Raw genomic sequence first — 20,215 nt, forward strand, 5'->3', positions numbered from 1 at the left:
GGGTCGCACATGTTTTGAGGACCCTCGGGCTGACACCGTCGGGACCAGCTGCCTTGCCTGGGCGGAGTCTGCAGAGCTCCTTCCTCACCTGCTCTGCAGTGAAGGTCTGTCTGCTGTGTGTGTTGATGGGGGGGGGGGAAAGGTGATGGCGGGGGGGTGGGGATCGGTGGGACAGGTTGGGTAAAGTCAGGAAGGAGTTGAGGGGGAGGGGTGTCAGCAGGTACATCGCCTGGCTGCACGCCTGCAAACATTATTATTGAACATTCTGGTATGGGGAAAAAACACTGGTGTGTGCTTGATCGCTGTGCTGTGGCCCCACTGAACTCTGTGCAGGTCCGACCTTTTCCCTCTTCACCTGGACGTGAACAACGAGCGCCGACATGGCCTATGCATGCCTCTTGTAGGGCCTGGAACATGCCCTTGCGAACTCGGTGAACAGAACATCTTTCGGGGGGAAAGAGCAGGTGTCTGACTGCACCCGACTTCCCTCCCTGGTGACAGAGCTCTAGGTAGCACGCCGCTTCTTCTTCGCGCCCACAGTGCCTGAGGAGCCGGCACTGTGGCCGGGGATGAAGGGTTTCTTTGCCCAGGCACCTTTGAGCTCTGGACGCTTGCCCCAACCTCGGCCAGCCAGCTGGGGTTGTGGTTGAACCTTAGGGACACACTTGAAGCGCTTCACCTTCCCTTTTCTTTTCCTCGCAGCGTTTCTGCATCGTGGCCACCGCTTTCGGGTCCACAGGAACGTCGAGGAGGTGTGTTTTCTCCTTTGGGGAGAGGCTAGACAGGTTCAGCCACCTAGCGCTGCTTGGACAGCACATCCAAGCAGAGCTAGGTGTCTACACATCTGTGTAGACGGAGGCAGAGGTCCGTGACCACGCATAGTTCGTCTCATACAGTCGGGGTGGGTGAGGTTGACATGTCATCCTGTAACTCGGCCTGGTACGCCAGCAGCAGCGATGACACGTTCAGCGCCCTCACGGACGTGGCCACAGCTTTGTATCCCTTTTCAGCGAGCGACGACTGAAAGCAATCAGCTTTGGAGGGGAGGGCTGGGCCCACTGGAGTCAAGGTTGACTTCCGTGTGGGGTGGAGGTGAGACGCCAGCCGGGGCTCGACCGGTGGAAGGTGGGAGAAACTATCTTCTTCCATGCCTACCTAGTCAAACGCCGACCCTCCCTGGATGTGGATTTTGGTGGAGAGGAGGTTTTTCCATCCATGACCGCGTCGCCGCCTCCAGGCACTCAGGGAATGCCGGCAGAAGCTGTTTTGAGGCTGATTTAGCTTTAGGTAGCCGTTTTCCCTCATAATGAGACGTGGTAGTATCCACAGGGACTTCTGGCCACGTAATGCCCAGCTTTGCAGCTACCCTCTTACAGACTACATGCAGGTCCGCACCGTCAGTCGGGTTTGGGGAGCCGATGCGTGTGCTTTCGCCGAGCGTCGGCTTTGCAGCCGGTGAAAGGAGAAAGAGACCGGTCCCGTGCTCGTCGTCTATCTCGGAGTCACAGTTGTCGATGTCATCTTGTCCCATAAACATGTCGAGAACATGATCATCGGCGTCGGAGAGTGGGTCGGCAGCGTGGCGGAGGAATGGATACCCCCACCATAGGATCCGCGGTCGACACACTAGCTTGGCGTGCTAGTCGGCGATGGCGGGTCTTACTTGAAAGACGGGGGTAGTGCTCGCAGGCAACCGGAGATGCTAGGGCGTCTTGGGCATGTTGCAGCCCAAGGCACGCAGAGCAAGTGGCATGGGTGTCCACTCCGGCCATCTTGCGACCACACGCGCACGTCAAGGCCACATTATACTTCTCCGACTGTGTAAAGCGTTATCCGACTGCTTAACCACGGAGACCCCTCAAGCCTTCATACTTCTGCGTCATGGACGGATACGCGTTACAATTTCCCGCCCGATCAGTAGGGGCCGCTGCGGAACGGTTGTTGTGCTTTTGGCTACAGTGAGCAATGGCGTCCGAGAGAGAAAGACTGTTGTTGTTGAAACAGTGGCCGTATCTCACTTTTCTGTGTCACGGAACGCAGTTTTAATGATAATTTGAGGCGAGTAATTGGCCATTTAGAGTCTAAACATGTGGTTTGTGTATTAAGATATGACGTATTTATAGTTTGGCAGCGACATTGTCGGCGGTGATCAGCTCCGCCTCTGTGGACGCTCGGTGCGCACTGTGAGCCAGCACAGAGCAACTTCGCTCGGCCTGTCCTGAGGACCAATCGCAGCTCTTGCCGTCTCCGTTGTCCCTTGACGGAGTGATGGACACTTAAAAATATTTTGTGCAGTCGGAGACGACGCAGAGGCTCTCCGACAGGCAGGTTGTGAGCTCACTCTGTAAACTGCAATGCTATCCCGTTAGCTACACCTGCAGTCTGAGAGATGCTTCTGAGAGCAAGAAGAGGTATTAAACTGAAGAGATGACGTGACGTCGGGCTAATATATGGAGGAGGGAGTCCCTCCTCCGGAGGCAGACGTCACGTCCTCCGGCCAGTCAGGACTGGCGTAATGAAAAAAAGCTTCTGGGGACAAGCGCGTAGGGGCGTGTCCCATAGTAACATACCAAATGAATGTGAAAATGAAAAAGAACTTGACTGGCTCGCACAGAGCCCTGACCTCAGTCCTGTTGAACACCTTTGGGATGAACTGGAACAGATTGCAAGCCAGGTCTTCTCATCCAATATCAGTGCCTGACCTCATAAATGGACACAAATTCACATAGAAACACTTCAAAATCTTGAGGAAAGTGGAAGCTGTTATTGCTGCAAAAGGGAGACCAACTCCATGTATTTGAATAAGTCATAATGGTCACTTTTGTCCATATAGTGCAGGGCTATTCAACGAAAATTCCCGGAGGGCCAGCTTTTCAGAAGGCTGTCCAGCCAGTGGGCCGGTCAACCCCTGTACTACTATTTTATATACATACATAGGCTGCCGCCAATTACAGCTGTACTAGTATTTGCCAAAAAGGGACAAAAAGTATCACAAAGTGTCGCAAAGTGCCAAAAATAGGCGAAGCTTTTATTGGCTTTTTAATAATACATTGATTATTTATGGGTTAATGGGCCGCGGGCCGGTCCAAATTGCTTGAAGGGCCTGATCTGGCCCCCGGGCCTTAAGTTGAATAGCCTTGATATAGTGTATCGGACAAGCCTATACAACTTTAAATCTACAAAAAAATATGTATTTTTAATGTAAAGTTCTTGCAGCTGTGGTATATACGAGTAGTATACTACTAAACAACATCAAGCACACACTGTACTTCCACACTCACGGGAACTTCAGTGAGAGCTGATAAAGCTGCCGTGTTGTGTTCAGGGTAGAACAACTGGCCTCTAAACACAGAGGCAATGAGGCTCGTCAATCAAAACATTAAGAAACTGTGGAACAATTTGAAATAAATTGTCCATGGTTTAACAACAACTATTTCACAGTTCAAATAATCACTGCCATATGCTGCTCTCGAGTTGATTAACAAACATAAATCCTGATAACGGGAGGAAACCTGATTCATCACTGAAAACTTTGATGAACAATGTCAGGTCAATAGATCAAGATAAACCAAGTACACACAAAAGCCGAATCATTCTATAGAACAAATATGTACTGTTAACTTTTAAGCTGTTAAACATGTCCAGCCGGTTTTGTAATCGTATTCATTATTTAACTGTAGCCAAGCTTTTACTCTAAAGATAATATTCTTCAGTTCACAAAAATTAAATGAGACAATATTACAAAGACATGTATTTCCTCATGGGTATAAACCGCACACAGTGATGATGGAGTGTGTTGTGCCCTCTTGTGGACAAATCAGGGAGCTGTTTCTGGGTTAAACTAATGGTAATTGAGCAAAACTCAGTCGTGGATGGATTTCAGATTTTTAAGAAAGTTGCATGTATTCTATAATATGGCAACATTCTACTTTAATACAGTATTTGTACAATCTTTACTGATACCAGAGTAGTGTTCCAAAAAATAGCACAATCATTCAAAATATAAACTCTTAACATTTTTCATTGAGGTTTGTGTAAAATACTCCTCTTCTTATTGCTTTATGGTCTCACAGTACAAGTAGAACAACTAACAGACTAATACAGACACGACACTAAAGTTTCATTCTTTACTCTATATTAAAACAGTTATTTTCAACACTACATGCTATATGAACTACATGCACCTATAACTATCCACTACTGCAAATTATGATGAAATACAAATAAGTAATTCTATTAAAATAAGACTTTAAATAATAATAAAACCCTTATAAATAAACACAAATGTTGTCTTAAAATAGAGTCAGAGAAAGTGAGCTATTTCTGCAGCATCAGTGTGCTTTGGTGAGGGCGCCAAGTTTCTGCCTGATAATCTTGTTCTCCTCCAGCATCCTGGACATGGTCCTGAGAACTGCCAGCTTCACCTATGCAGGACGTGGGTCACATCAACATCAGGAGAAAAAGGGAGGAATATAAGAGCTTCATAGATCATGCTACAAGGTGACCTAGATGTATGGTGGATAAGAATGTACGGAGAGCAAAGGATCATTCTGACCTCTGCTGGCTAACATTACAGCTCCCGTGTGCAACTTCTATGGCCAAAACACTGCTAATGTCGCTGCACCCACACCTCAGGTGAGCCTGCAGAGCTAAGTCCATATTCCGACCATTCACTTTCAACATCTCTCTATCTCTAAATCGGTTTCACTGCCGTCTCACTTTACCAGTGTAACTGTAGCGCTTCTGCCTTTGCCCTCCATCCTTCGTGATGTAAAATGAATCACCCTGTGTCACCACGGATACAAAAACCCAAACTCGACTGCAGCATACTGAGAAACTGGGAGAGTCATGTGGAGCTAATAGACTTAATCAGCGGTGAGTGGACTCATTGACAATGTGTTGAATGTAATGGACATTATTTTACTACAAGTTAACTTACATGGACAAATGTGTTAAAATGTATATAGTTGTATGTCTTTTTAACCTGTAATACATACTTTAGAATAATGTGATATCTACTACAGGGAGAGATGCTTATCTTTATTTTGTGCAGTGGGAGCCACAAACCACCCTGCTGTTCATTTGTCACCACTACACTTCTAATCTCCATTTCCACAGTCAAAAAGGTGTACTCTGATGTACAGTCTGTGCAGTGGGCTTACAGACTGAAGGGGTTACCACATTTTATATTTTTTCATTACAAAAAAAAAACTGAATGACAAATGCTCTCCTGTGTACTGATTGTCATTGAACATACTGTATAGTTAGTAAACAGGCCTACCTTAGCCTTCTCCTTCTTTGATGTTCTTTTTTTAGTGGATCTCTGGGAGTAATAGGAAATATCTCCACTATCAGAGTCAACATCTGTTTCAAAACCTGAAAAAAAAGTTGATACATAATAAATATGAGAGTGTAATACTTATAGATGCAGACTTTTGCAAAATAGCTTTCATATTGATGTTTAATTATTCCAGCTTTGTATACATCAGTCTCATGTTAGTTGACAGACAGTTTGTTTAACAAAGAAGGATTTGATACAATCTTGTCTACAATTAATATCAGAGAAACTCTTGCTCCATGAAATGGTTAAAGAAAACAAAATGTGATTATTTTGACTGATATATTGTGACTGTGATGAGATTCACAATTTGTAGGAATAATAAAGTGTCATGTGTCATTCTTCATGATTATCATTTATTGTTTTTACATGTTTTGAATGTCAACATTTTTGGCTCAGTGAACCTGTGCAATATTGCAATACAGTTGTATTTTAATGCTGTCACAATTTATCATTACTACATAAATATAGTGTCAATTTGGATAGTGCACGTGGCCATGTTGCTATATAAATTATTTTGAGACGAATATTGCGCAGCCCACAAAAGAAAATCGTACAGAGCCATAGCATTACTGACTAGCGTAATAACGTTTGGTGGCCATCAGAAGTGAAAACAAGACACTTTTTTAATTAACAACAAAAATTGTAGACACGTTATATAGTTTTCTGTTTTCTTTTCACTTATTCACATTTTTGAACTGAATTTTTTCTTGCTAGCAAATATTCGCTAGCTAGCTGAGCTTGTTAGCTCGCATTAGCAGCTACATTACCTGGGATCTCAGGTGATTCGCTTCTGTTCTCGACAGTCGGAGACGGTTCAGTTCCCAGTGTCATGGCCCTCTTCATGGCTCTCTTCTTAGCCAAAACGTCGAATATTGGGAATTTAACTTTTAAAGTGAACCGTGGTTTTTCAATTCTAGGTCTCTTGTTCTCACTCTTTTTCAACTGGCACGGAGAGTTAAGCTCTGTCTGAACCACAGTCTGATGCAGGTCGATGGTTTGGTCCATGGTTTGGTCTGTGGTCTGGTCCAGGTCTGCAGGATGTTCTACAGTCTGGTCAATGGTCTGATCCAGGATTTGATTATTGGTCTGGTCCACGTTTATAATCTCTGCCACAGTCTGGACAAGGTTCTGGTTGGGGTCCATGGTGCAGTCCACAGTCTGGTCCATGATGTGGTCCAGATTTATGTTCTGGTCCATGGTCTGGTCCAAGGTTTGGTATGCAGTCTGACCCATGGTCTGGTCCAGGTCCGCAGGATGTTCTACAGACTGGTCCATGGTCTGGTCCAGGTTTATAATCTGCTCCTCAGTCTGGTCAATGGTTTGTTCCATGGTCTGGCTCATAGATTCATCCAGGTCCTTGGTCTGGTCCAAGTGTTGGTCTGAGGTCTGGTCCAGATCTGCACGATGGTCCACAGTTTGGTTCATGGCCTGGTGCCATGTTAGATCCAGTGCCATGGTTTGGTCAATGGTGTGGTTCATAGTCTGGTAGCAGTATTGTCCTGATATACTACTGCTAAAGTGTTTAGCATTGATTAGATAATTGTTGTATCTCAAGAAGTCACATTTATCAGATTACATGTGTGGCTGTAGTTTACCCCATCGAAGACAGGAGATGTACTTTGGCGTTTTATTGCAGTTGGCTTCAGTAGTGTTGTTTAACCAGCTAAGATCAAAGCCAAAGTAGTCAGATCAAAGCCAAGGTGACCAGTCATTTCAAATCAAAACATGTACTGCACAGAAGACAGTGATGTAATATTATCGTACGAAAACATATCTACCAACCAACTTACACCAATTTGCTAAGCCACAGAGAATAACTGAATTTTGAAAGGAAGTAGTTACATTATAGTCGGTTAAGAATGACCTCCTTTAAAACAGGGCACAGAAATGCACTGCTCTGCCACAACATTAAACACAGTTATTTATTGTTGTGGCTGTGTGGTGTATGGACCTATCATATCTTATTTGTTAAATCTATTTGAAGTGTAGCATTGATTGTTTTAACATTAAATGTAATACCTTGTCAAATGCTTTATTCAGACAGGTTTGTGGTGCAATAAATAGCAGGCACTAAGACCTGAAATAAATCAGACTATTAATAGCCATGACCTGATTCAACTCCACTCCCCTCACAATCACATCACTTTCATTTACAAGGAAACATTAAGAAAGCCCAGTGATTTACCCTTAACACAGACCTCTTATCAACCATTGAGAATCAAAAGGCAAATAATTCTTCCTCACAGCTGTTTTATTCATTCAACATCTCACATTACAAATACTTCAAATGTATGCATACAGTTACAAATAGTTGGCAGCAAATGAATATATGACATTAGATCTTTGTTTTACTTCAATACTACAAACCAACTATAAAAACTGATGTCTGTGTTGTAGCGTAAATTAATCAGGAAGAAAATATAAAAATTGGAACTTACATATAAATGTCAAATGGTTGAATAAAAATCAAAATATCAGGTAAAAAAAAGTTAATAAATATAACCTTCCCAGCATACAATTAAAAACTATTGAAATTTTGCAATCAAGTAATACTAACAGACAATATTCTTTTCATCTGAAAATGTGGAGCACAATACAGCAATTAGAAAAACTAGACACACAAGTTTAACACATCACCCCAAAAATATAACACAAAATCTGATCAAAATCATAGTTAAACATTTCAAATGAAAATATAGCAAATACTAAATACATTATCGACCTAGTATATACAATGTTGTCAATCACAGTAGCATGGTTGTAGCAAAATAAGTAAATAAGCACAAAACTAATGTTCAAAAATAAATTCATGTATAAATTAGTTCTTTTTTTTCTTGCAGACATCAGCATGAACAATAGGAGACAAATGTGTTAAATGACTGCATGGTCTATATGGATTAAATGACTTACACTGCAGAGACTTGTTTCTGGAAAGAATAAGTATTGCACATAATGGCTCAAAGTTAATTTGCAACATTAAATCACATTCAGGTTATGTCCCAAAGCATGCCACATCACAAAGGGGGGTCAAGTGATCAACTCTTCTCACCTATGTCCTACTGAGTGTCCTCTACATTACAAAAATCACATCCAAAGTGTTGTCACTGTGTTGATTGCATAAACATCACGTCTGTGTAAGGAAGGCAGACTCCATCATGTTAAGAGAGGCTACGAGAGAGGTGATCTCAAAGAGATAAGGAAAAGGAAGTCAAAAGGAGATCTAGTGCATTACATTAGGTCCTGCATCAACACTAGCCATTTTATTTCTGTATTACATTATGCATGCCAAGAATACGTAGAACTTACAGGCAGTTCCAGAAAGAGGATCTATATGTTCAACATCCACTCCAGTGAGAGAAGGGAAGATATCACATTGAACAAAGCCAAAACATTTACCCTAATGATACTCTTACTGACTGAACCTAGGGGTGAAATATCAGACTATAGTTTCAAGACTATCAAAATCAGTTAAGAAAGGTCTTGTCATGCCTTAGGATCCTGTAATAATGTTTATTAGGACAGAGGAGACTAGCTAATAATAGCCTTATTTTTTTCTCATTTTTTATCTACAGAATCACACCAATGCACCAGACAATTTTCAGATTTACCAGCACTTAAATATATAAAAGCTAATTGAAAATTATATTAATATCATTCATCATTTTCTTTTTAAATTAAGTTTACCATAAATGCAGATCTCTTAGTAACAAAGGTACAAAATTATTTTTCACCAAGTGAAAAAAATGAGGTATTGCAAAAGGAGTTCTCCCATCTGTGAAAAATGTGCCTAAAATGACTATTGAAAAAAATATTTAGAAAAGTAGTGCATAATAAATGTATATATGTTCATGACAAAATAATCAGCTATAAAACACTGTACAAAAATCAGCAGGCCATGTATAAAATAATATCTTTATCTCTGTGACAGCAAATTCTAGCTACTACCATCTCCAACCACAACACTTGTGATAGAAGCTCCAGTCATAGTAGAGCGTGCAGTGGTACACCATGAGGACAGCTCAGGGAGACTGGACTGTGCATTCCCATTAGTTTGTACTACATTAGCATGTTAGCTTCCAGTGCTAATATCCCTGACATAAAGTGAGCAAATACTACTGCCAATACCTGAGCCCTGAGGGCCGTGTCTTTATTAGCTGAAACTCAGAAACCAAAACTCCAAACTACTCTCAGCCTCTCCTCACGTCACACGACAAGAGGACACAACATTATCCTGAAAACCCTCAGGTTGATGTCTGCTTCTGATGATGTGTTTTAGGCCAATCTTTGGTTTGCCCTATCTGGTTACAAAGTGTCAACTTTTCAACCAAAACCTAAAACCTCACGCTCTTTAAGAGATTTTGTCATTGTTGTTTTCTTTTTTTTTTTTAGGACGTGGCCAGATGCTATACAATGAGCTGCTTTAAAAACTAATTTCTCTGTACAACCCAACTATTTGCACTCAACTTTTGGTAAATGGTACAGTTGTTCTCTAATCCTGCAAGCAAAAATCAAGAAAATGCACCCCTCTTAAACTGAACCTCCATTGTTAGTATACTGATTAAGGTATGATGAACCTCACTTAAATTTTATGTTACTCTTGAAAACAAATGTAAGCAGCTTCACCAGCTAACGTGAAAAGAAAGTACAGTCAAGTCAGAAAACGTCTAAATCCAAATCTAATGCACCCATATGTTCATGCACACTTAAAGTCAAAAAACGTAAATGGGATTTTCACTCTTTTCTTCTTAGCATTTACTTCTTTTAGAGGGCCAATTAATAAAATAAAAAATAAATTATGTTGATTTTTTTTTTTAACTTAAAAGAAAAGTGCATTTATTTTTCATACCATAGCCCGTACCCCTTCCATAACAACCCCTTTCTCAGTCCCTCCCCTGAACCTGCATGATCTCCCTCCCTTGCCCTGTGCTCGCCTCAGTTCCAGCGGAAGGAGATGTGTCGAGGTCGGTCGCCGCCCTCTTTCACCAGCGGCTTGTGGAACTCGCGGCCAGCTCGGGAGTGGATGGCTGCCCAGCAATACTCGCAGTAGTACTGCAGACAGGTCACGTTGGCGCAGAAGAAAGGAGCAAACTTCCCCCCACAGCGGGTTCCCTGGCACTCATCACACAGCTGGTCATCCAGGACATATGGCTTCACTTCCACCTGAGAAGCACAGAGAAAATGTTGAAAAGGAGGTCCGAAGAAAAAATTAATGTGCACAGCACCATGTTAGGTACGTGGAAATGAATATTTTATGGACAACCACTCTTCACTTAGACCTTAAGGAAGCTGCTAATCTCCAGTGATGGAGATTAGCAGCGTTAGTAACGAGTAATCTAATTGATTAATCTTCTCATTATTATAACTCCGTTACCTTTACTGCCAAAAAATGTGTCGCGTTACTATATTGAAGGCAGTTGTTTTACATCTGACCTCTGAGCCGAGCGACAGAGAAATGTCTTGTTCCTCCTTGTCTTTGGTGAGGGCACGAGACGATCGCAAAAGTGATGACGATTGGCTGAGGTTGAGTAAAATTGTTAAAAAATGTTAAGCCAATCAGAGGTGAAGCTGGGCGGGTGCTGAGTCTGCTAACTCACACTGTGCGCAGCAAAGATGCGCAGTAGAAAAAGGAATGGCGAGCCCTGCGGCTTATATAATGATGCGACTAATCTATAGATTTTTACAGGCTAACGGCTTCCACAGGGCGCTCTAGCAGGAAGCGCAAGAGTGCGACAGACAGGTGGAAGAGATCATGCGCTGAAGAAGACGCAAGTGCAAAGAGCAACTTTTGCTCAAGTCTGCCAGTGAATCCTGACAGTGTGGGGCAGTGTGAAAAAATCCACAATCACCAGCGGGTTTGGAAAGGCTGGACTGCTGCATGATGAAGAGAACGGCACACGCATTAATCACAGTGAGAGCAACAACGAAAGAGAGACTGACAAAGTCATTCTGAGGCTGTTCAAGTCTGACACTGAAGAAGACCACTTCAGTGGTTTTAGTGTGCAGGAGGACGATGAAGATTTGAGGAAGAAAGTACTTACATTACATAAAAACATACGTACAGTATGTCAATGTTTTTTCTTTCTAATTTACACTCCAATCTAATCCACTATATATACACATATATATATATATATATATATATACACATACACACACAAATATTTGAACATGCACACAAGTTCCGTGTGAGGGGTGATGATGGGGTCCAAATTATTTGACACGAGTATTTAAAAATGACTTGAAAGTAACGCAATAGTTTCTTTCCAAAGTAACTTTTGTAACTGTAACATAATTTGTTACTACTTTAGTTACTTTCTGGGAGCAGTAACTAGTACTGCAACTAGTTACTTTTTTTTTTAGAGTATCTTGACCAACACTGCTAATCTCAGTTCAACTCACCCGTTTATCAATCTCCCCATGCTGCAGTTGAACAAATCGGGCACTAATGGCTGCAATGTAGCTTTGCTGATTGGAGAAGGCCACTCGCCCCGCCCCTTTTGGATACTTAAGTTCAGGGTCTGTGTCGATCCCAGCGTAGCACACTCCCCCATATAGACGGTCCATAATCATCGCAAGCTCCACTAGGATAGAAACACAGAATGCAAGTTAATGAAATCCAAACGATTCCGGTCATGAGAATGCACACTTTTTTTATTTAGAGGTACATACCTGCACGTAAAGGTCGAGGGACACCTCCTACAAAGATGGTCTTCCTAGGATCTAATGGCTGAGAGCCGTCCATTACAAAGTCACTGTCGTTTAGGTTCCAGGGTCGAATTTGGACCTTTAACAAAGAAGAAAAAATGATGATTGATCATTAATTTTCTTGTTAATTCATTGTGACAATGAAATCTGATTTTTAAATGAAAACTCCTCCAATGACTGAAAAGACAATTCAATACACAGACTACGTTGTTGTCAACAGATTTGGGTTAAGACATGGTCTGGAGTTTGTCTTTCACATATGATGAGACACTCCAACACCAGAAAGGTGTTATTAAAATCACGCCTCTTATTTACAAACCATGGTTGTCATTTTAACTTTTCAGTCAGGTTTTTTAAGAAACCATAGACTGTGTTTAAAAAAAACATGAACATCTTGGTCTAGTTGAAGTTTGGAGATAGCAGGTAGCAGTTGACCACCAGGGGGCAACTCTGCGAGTTGAAAAAAATAACTCAATTTGACAGGAACACCAACAGAAAAAGAGCCTACCTCTATGATAACAACAATTGAAACGTAAAACAGCAACAAGCAGTGCCACTATTTATCAACTTAACATTTGTATTAGTTTTGTACTTCTTGGGCAGGATGGATTACCAAGCTGCTCAACAGATGGCACTCACAGGCTTGTCTTTGATGGTGGGGCTGGAAACACACAAGTAAAGCTTGCCATCCTCCTGAATGCAGGCATCAATCAGAGCTTGAACAGAGCTTTCGTCTTGGAACAGCAAAAATGCATATCCTGTAAAGTTTACACACAAGAAAATGATCATTATCACAGGTCTGTACTGCAGACACACTGGTAATGAATGAGTTTGAAACTGGTTTGACTCACCTTTTGGTGGAAAATAGGACTTGCTCTCTGCCTTATGAGGCCAGTCTACAAACAAATGACCAAATCGACGGAAACTGGCAGTGATTTCATCTGAAACAGAGAATCAGTATGTAAATCTATCTTTGATAGGTACCACCATAAAAGCGAATCCTTACGTTAGGGTGGGGAAGTCATGAATGTTCATTTGTTGTAGGGATCGTGGTCTACCTTCTCAAGCCTTTACCTTCATCTATGTCTGGTGGGAGCCCTCCAACAAACACCTTGCGAGAATAACGTTCCACGCGTTCCCCATTGAGGTGGGGGAAACAGTGGGTGGAGCCAAGTCCAGGAAGCCCCTGGTCACCTGACTCATCCTCTCCAAAGGAGCGCTCATCCTCCATGGGGAACAGAGAGGAATTACCTAATGGGGAGAATAATCTGGATTACACATACTGGCTGACCAATGTCAGTTTTTTCTGATTTGAAAAGGTATTAATACAGGGAGCAGGGAATATGATCAGAGGCAGATTCATTTAATTGTTTTAAGAAATGCATATAAAAAGCAGCTGTGATTACAATTTTAATGGCACAATAAAAGCACGACTATTATCACCGCTAGATCTTGGCATATGACAGGGTGTAACGCCCGAAAAGGCTAAAACGTCACAAAAATCAAGGCAGAAATAATTGGTTACAATAACAAAATAAAGCAGACAAACACAGATGCAATACAGAAAGAGTCATAATTTTAGGGGTTGTTGCAGCTTTCTGTACAATGAAGAAATTTAGACACATTCACAAACTTTACCTCGTCTTCTGCCATAACTTCTCGCTGCATATAAAAACGACACAAAACACTTTTGATATAGCTTTTTATCAGGTACATCATAAATAAAATATGCACAAGCACTCGTCAGCCGAGACTGGAAAACAATTTGTTGGATTACAGTCCGTTACACAAAATGGCTGCCGCAGCAGCCATTCTGTGTAACCACAGACCAAAATGCTTTACAGTAATTTTATTTTAACCCATTTAGGCTGCAGCAGACATCACACTGAGAGTAATTTAGGTCCAGCATGAACAAGACAAAGATATTAAATGTTTAAAATAAAATGTAAGAAAAACCAAAATTACAAAAAAAAAAAGGCAATAAGGATTTTTTTTAACACTACAAACATATTTGAAAAGGCAAAGCAGATCTGTGGTTTTTATTTGAATTCCCTTCGGATAGTGACATTAAATTCAGACGTATACCACATTTAATGGCACAGCAGATTAGAGTGCAATAAAATAAGTAATGTGAGTTAAATCATTTTATGTTTTTACCACTTGTTATTTAGTACATCTCAGTGTGATCTTATGATATCCAGACGTTTTGACTGTTTTATGCAAGTTTTTTCAAGTACAGACTGGTTTTAGGAACTATAGACAGGCATTATTTTCAAACACCTGACCTCTGCTAGAGCACTGCCAAATTGTATGCATGTTATTTACATACCGTTCATAGGTAGAGGGCCATCTCCACTCTGGTGAGAAAAGCTGTAACGTCCTGTATGATAAAACAGAGGAGAACTCAGAACACTGCAAAATGAAATGATTCCTAATCCTACGAAGAGAATTTTAGTGAAAATGTAAATGTCACCTTTCAAGAAGACAAATAAGAGTATTTAGTTAGCTGGTAATATGCAGCAAATTCATTCAGGTTATTCTCACATTTAAACAAACACGATTTCTGTCAAACAAGGTTTCAGTCATTACAAGGCAAAGTGTTAGTTTGAAAACTGCAAATTATTACTAGATAGTTGAGCATAACTTGCAAATTAAGTGACAGAGTACACACTCATGACAAATGGCATGGCAGCTGTATAAATTATCAAAGAGGAGAGCCAAAAAAACAACTATTAATCAGCTTAATTTAGGAACAGTAGAGCTGTTTGAGATGGGTACAAAACAGAACTGCAATGTTTTATTAATGAGATCACAGAGTCTCAAAACTGCTGCAGGTGGTGGTTTCTAGGGGTTACTGAGGATGTGACAGAAAGGCCTGAATAATAAGTGATCCGACTTATGTGTACTCAGATGCAAGTTGTAATATGTAGTTTTTCTACCAACACAAAAAAAACACTGATACTTAACACTGACAATTTATTAAATTGCATATTGATTTTCTACCCATAAAGAAGTTTAAAACCATAATTGTGTAGCTTCTTCAAATTCAGCAAAATGTTATCTTTAAGGATATAATATCTCCATAACTGGCTTAATTAAATTGCACCGACATTTTCATAGTGATAATATTACAACTTTATAGCCCAGCCCTTGTTTTTATTTAAATAAGTAATAAATACTAAAGGAGTCTAACCGGATATAGGGTGACTTGGAATTTGACAAGTACACGTTTTGTTGTCTACTAAATGTACGGAAAACAAAGAAACAGTGGAAATATACACAACTACTACCGTCAAATATTTACACAAAAATTCAGGACAAATCGTAACCCAAAATTAAACATTATGTAAGAGCTACAATAACATGGTGTTAATCATGAATTGTTAAAAAACAGCAAAGCAGCATGCATGCGCCATAGACCTCAACTTAACTGCAAGCAGGGAGGAAAATTACCCCTCTGTTAGTGTGTGAACCAACCTTTCAAGGAATCCTGCTCAGCCCTCATAATGTCAATCAGTGAGTTCTCCAGAGAATGCATACTGAAACCATCAAAGGACCGTGTTCTCTCCTGCTGAAAGAGAGGAAGACAACAGTGAGCATCTTTACTTCTTCACATCGAAAGTAGCACAAGATGCAAGAGCTCTGACAAATTTTGCTACAGTGCTAATTAGCTGAATTAAAAAAAATAGAATATCCCCAGAGAGACCGTCAGAAGAGAGAGCACTGTAAATAGAAAATGGTTCCTGCAAAACATTATCTGCATCTCTGCCATCAAATCATATCAGAGAATATGTTCTACTCAAGAAGCCAGAAGCCAGAAATGCATACCCCCACTTCAAACTACCACACATGTTAATAGAATGGAAAGGAAGAAAATTACATTTTTACATAAATTCATATTTAAAACAATTCACAAAACAAAGAAAAGTCATGAGTAACACAAATGAGGGTGATTCACATTGTGTCTAAATGGGCTGTGAGCATGCAAAGCTGCAGCCGAGCACAAGACTTCTCAAATCAGGACAAGAGGAAGGCCATGTGATCAGAGCAGATGATATTGATGCTCTCTTTCACCCTTATGACCTAGATAAGACCTCATACACAAGCATGCACAATACATTTCAATTCATCCCTTTAGTCTGCTTGACGGTCATGTATCCTGTTTTTCCTCAATGGCTTACTTGTTGAATTTGACACAGATACACATGTTTAACATGATTGATATTGATATTATTAGATATTATTATATTATCATATGATCGTCAACTTTGCTGAGTTTATTTTTCGAGAACCCATACAATAAATCCCTTAACATCAGCACAAATATTACCCGAGTGATATGCTCACCTGGAAAGGGTAGATGCCTTCACTGCGGCTCATGCTGTCCTCCATCCAGCCCTTGTGATTGAAGCCAGAGCTATTTCTGGGAAACTTCTGGGAGGGAACCTGTGAAGACATACAGTAGATGTTTCTAAGTCTCCTGACAAAATCTATAGAATGAGAACATATGAAATAATGAATAGCTCTACTAAGACTTATCTGTGACAATCCCATGTACCTGGTTGTTAGGGAAGGATTTCTTCAGTGGTGAAATGGAGTTAAGGCCCGTCATGCCTCCACCACCTCCCCGCCGGTATTCTCGAACCCCCTGCGGCCCACCCCAGCCTCCATACCCACCAGGGCTCCAGGAGGTGGTTGTGGGAGTGGATGGACTCTGGTAGCTTCCCCAAGGAGAGGGTGGTTTGTTCTGGGCAGGAGTCAGATGGGGAAGCTGGGTGAACGGTCCAGTGCGATGGGGATGTGGAGGGAAGGAAGGCTGAGGTGGGTGAGGACTAGCCGGAGAGCGCCGGTGCTGCTGTGGCACCCCCTGACCATGGGGGTGGTAGTGCTGGGGGTGAGGTGTCGGAGCGTGGTGCTGAGAGACTGGTCCAATCTGAGGGGAGAAACTGCCCCCTGCCCCAAAACCAGGCCCAGCATGGTGGGAGAAGTTCTGGAACAGCAGTGGAGGACCGTTGGCATTAGAGCCAGCTGGACCGAAGAAACCTCCGATGTCCTCTCCGATCACTGGAGACTGGGTGGATGGGACGGCAGGGGACCAGTTGTTAAAGCTGGTTAGTGAAGATGAAGAGGAGGTGGACTGTGCAATGCTCGTACCCATTCCCAGGCTGTCCTGGTAGTCAAACCCACTCAGCACCGGAGACTCCATTCTCATTTTCTCCTTCCCACCGGAACTCTCCAGAGAACCCTTCTCCAGGGAACCGTCTTCAGGAAGTGCTCCCTCGAGCTCTCCTAGGCCTCCGCCAACTTCCTGCTGACCTGGAGACAGGGCCTGAGGCTGGGCCTGAACCTGAGACTTCTCCTGCATTGCCTGGAGGTCCAAGGCCTTGGACTTGTCCGACTCCAGAATCTCATCTTGCATGTTACTGTGTTGGGCTACGGCAGGGAACAGCCAAGCACTGCCCCCATTGGTGGAGCAGGTGTTGTTTACGAAGGAGGGGGGGCTGGGGGGGGTTGAGGGGTGGTGAGGGTGCTGGGTTTGGAGGTGAGGAGGGATCCTTACAGGGAAAGCAGATTTGTTACCACTGCTGTTCTTCACCAGAACTCCAAACCCGTAGTCCCCCATCTAGGACGCCCAGTAAATCTTCAGTTGACTTGGCTTTCACCGTCTTCTTTATCCTAAAATAAAGGTTGAGGGAGAAGAGGGAGAAGTGTGGCAGGAGAGCAGAAGACTATTAGCACATTAAGTTAATAAGGTCTCTTACAAAAAAAAATACCAAGCCTCGTCAAACGCAGTGAACGTGCTTGGGCTGCACTCTGGTCTTGTGATGTTATCAATGAGATTAAGTAATTGACTTGCTTGGCTATTGAAGGCCTACATGAAATATAACACTGGATAGCAGGCAGGCGACCACGGTAAACAACCAGCCTTGAGCAGAGCAGGCAGCTTATAGCCTGACGTCTTCAAAGGTCGTTACGCAGATAGCAGCAGAGCTAACAGCTGCTCCGCCACCTTCCATGTGCCATATTAATCATGCAGATCCCGGCAGTCCATTTTAAAGTGCGTCGATGCATTACACTGCATGCTCGGGCGCTGTGTTGGCCCACACAGTGGACACCAACCGAATTATCTTCGTTTTTCAGCAATGACCTCCTCGTTTGCAACCACTTAAATACAGGAAAATGATGACGTCTCCTGTCTGCTCTAAATCTGGGGTAGTTCCCCACAGCGAGCCGCTAGGCTAGGATAATAGCCGACAACCGCAGCGACGTTGAAGCATATTAGAGAAAACAGCCGGAGAGCAATAAATACGAATGCAACGTTGACGACGTCCTTCGAAATGTCGTTAACGCTCACGGCATCGTCACCTACGACAACACGGCGCAAGAATTTCCACTACATGACAAGTTAGAAATCGTGTATATGGCTCTTTAAACGACCTCGTCTGTTCCGTGTCCTGTATGCTCAATGTCACACAGCCCTACCGATTCCTGTCATCATTTTCACGGCTCGAAATAACGCAACGCCACCGCGGCCGCAGCTCGCACGTAGCGACAAGCATATGTGTTTGGTGACATGTCGAACATAGCTACCTTCAGTTCAGCGACATGACCTTATCGTTTTGGTGTTGCCATATTTTTGTGTTTTTCCTTTTTCAGTATTTCCAAGGCAGCCGGTGTTAATGGTCTCCTCTCTCTTCTTGATGACAGCTGGACCAGTCGGGAGACACTTCCGTCTGTGGGCCCCGCCCCCGCTATCACTCGGCAGCCACTCGGCGTTAGGATTTCCCTTACAAGCCCCGCCCATCTTAGATATAGTCTAATAGTTGATAGGATGTTTGCAGATAAGTCCCGCCCACAACACGCCTTCTAGCTGAACAGCACATGCACACAAGACGCTCTCCTCCCAAATAAGGATACCTTCATATCAATGGGAGGAGTTTTAGGGAAAAGAGAAGACACGATTAATCTAAGGAAATTTTTTATCAAACCCCCTAACAAAGAGAAAAAATAGCAGACTGATAAACATCTGTTTCAACACAGATAGATAGATAGATAGATAGATAGATAGATAGATAGATAGATAGATAGATAGATAGATAGATAGATAGATAGATAGATAGATAGATAGATAGATAGATAGATAGATAGATAGATAGATAGATAGATAGACAGACAGACAGATTCACTTCAATATAGACAATATTATTTATATGACAACATTACCTTAGGCCAGGGCATCAGATAGGTGTCAGTTCTCTTTAATGATCATTTACTGAGAAGGGAAAGAGTATCCTGCTCAGAAGAAGTACTCCTACTGCACTGACAGTATACATTACACAAGTGGGAGTACAATTACTTGAGTTAAACCCACTCGAGCAAAGTTTACTCCTATAAACTGCAGTGACTCCAACACAGCTATGTATGTTTATTTTGGAAAGGAAAATTAGATGCGTTGTAATTTTAAACACAGTATTATTAATACTCAACAACACCAACAATCCCTTAACTAAAGACACAAGTTTGCCTTTCCACCCGAGGATCATTTACTGCCTGCTGGTTGAGATAGTCTTGTTAACACAGTGTTCACTCCCCTAAGGCAGACCCAGCCTTTATTTGTATCCTGCAGTTGTAGCTGCACACATCACCCCACCCCGACTCACATGGACTGCAGGGCCTGTTGGGGTGGTTTAACAACACAGCACTGTTTGGCTTGAGCTTCTGGTTTCTGGTTAAAAATAACAGACTGCTGGTCCAGGCATTACTGGTTTGATATTCTCAGGACAGTATCCACTAACTTAGTGATCGGGCTTTGGCATGTGCTCGTGTTTGAATGCATGTTCCACTTTCTCATTTATGCTTCTGTTCAATACAGGCCTTTAGAGGCTGGCAGTAACTCTGCACACGCAGTGGTGGTGTCAGCGTTCCTTTTCTTTCTGTTTTTTTCTCCCCCTGGGAGTAACACACACTTTTATCCCCACTGAAACTGAGGAGAGCTGCAGAGGTTCCACTCGTTTTTCCATTGCTTAAAAAGGTACAGACAATGATTATTCAGCGGGGTGTGAATTTATCTTTTGACACAAATAGGACACAGATGTGGGGTGCACCCATGGAACCCCTGGACACTTCTTAAAAGATTCATCCATGGAGCCGAGACACCCAGTCATTAAT

At 42.3% G+C, this 20,215-nt stretch overlaps 1 protein-coding gene across 2 annotated transcripts; it reads right to left on the reverse strand.

The window, feature by feature from the left end:
• Nucleotides 1–7,638: 7,638 nt before the first annotated feature.
• On the reverse strand, nt 7,639–18,728 carry LOC310928480 (cytoplasmic polyadenylation element-binding protein 4-like). 2 transcript variants are annotated; one of them, XM_083891030.1, is made up of 12 exons: nt 18,638–18,728; nt 16,605–17,722; nt 16,394–16,492; nt 15,524–15,614; nt 14,376–14,426; nt 13,685–13,708; nt 13,121–13,297; nt 12,898–12,987; nt 12,686–12,804; nt 12,011–12,125; nt 11,741–11,922; nt 7,639–10,501 (listed from the first exon to the last, which is right to left on the reverse strand). In XM_083891030.1, exons 2-12 carry the CDS (start codon nt 17,667–17,669, stop codon nt 10,274–10,276), a joined length of 2,241 nt encoding a protein of 746 aa, XP_083747156.1. In that variant the 5' UTR covers nt 17,670–17,722; nt 18,638–18,728; the 3' UTR covers nt 7,639–10,273. The 2 variants fall into 2 exon arrangements, with proteins under 2 accessions (XP_083747156.1, XP_083747155.1); XM_083891029.1 differs by having other exon boundaries at nt 15,524–15,617.
• Nucleotides 18,729–20,215: the final 1,487 nt, after the last annotated feature.

This window comes from Microchirus variegatus (genome assembly GCF_963457635.1).
Source record: "Microchirus variegatus genome assembly, chromosome: 6".
Taxonomy (NCBI): Eukaryota; Metazoa; Chordata; class Actinopteri; order Pleuronectiformes; family Soleidae; genus Microchirus; species Microchirus variegatus.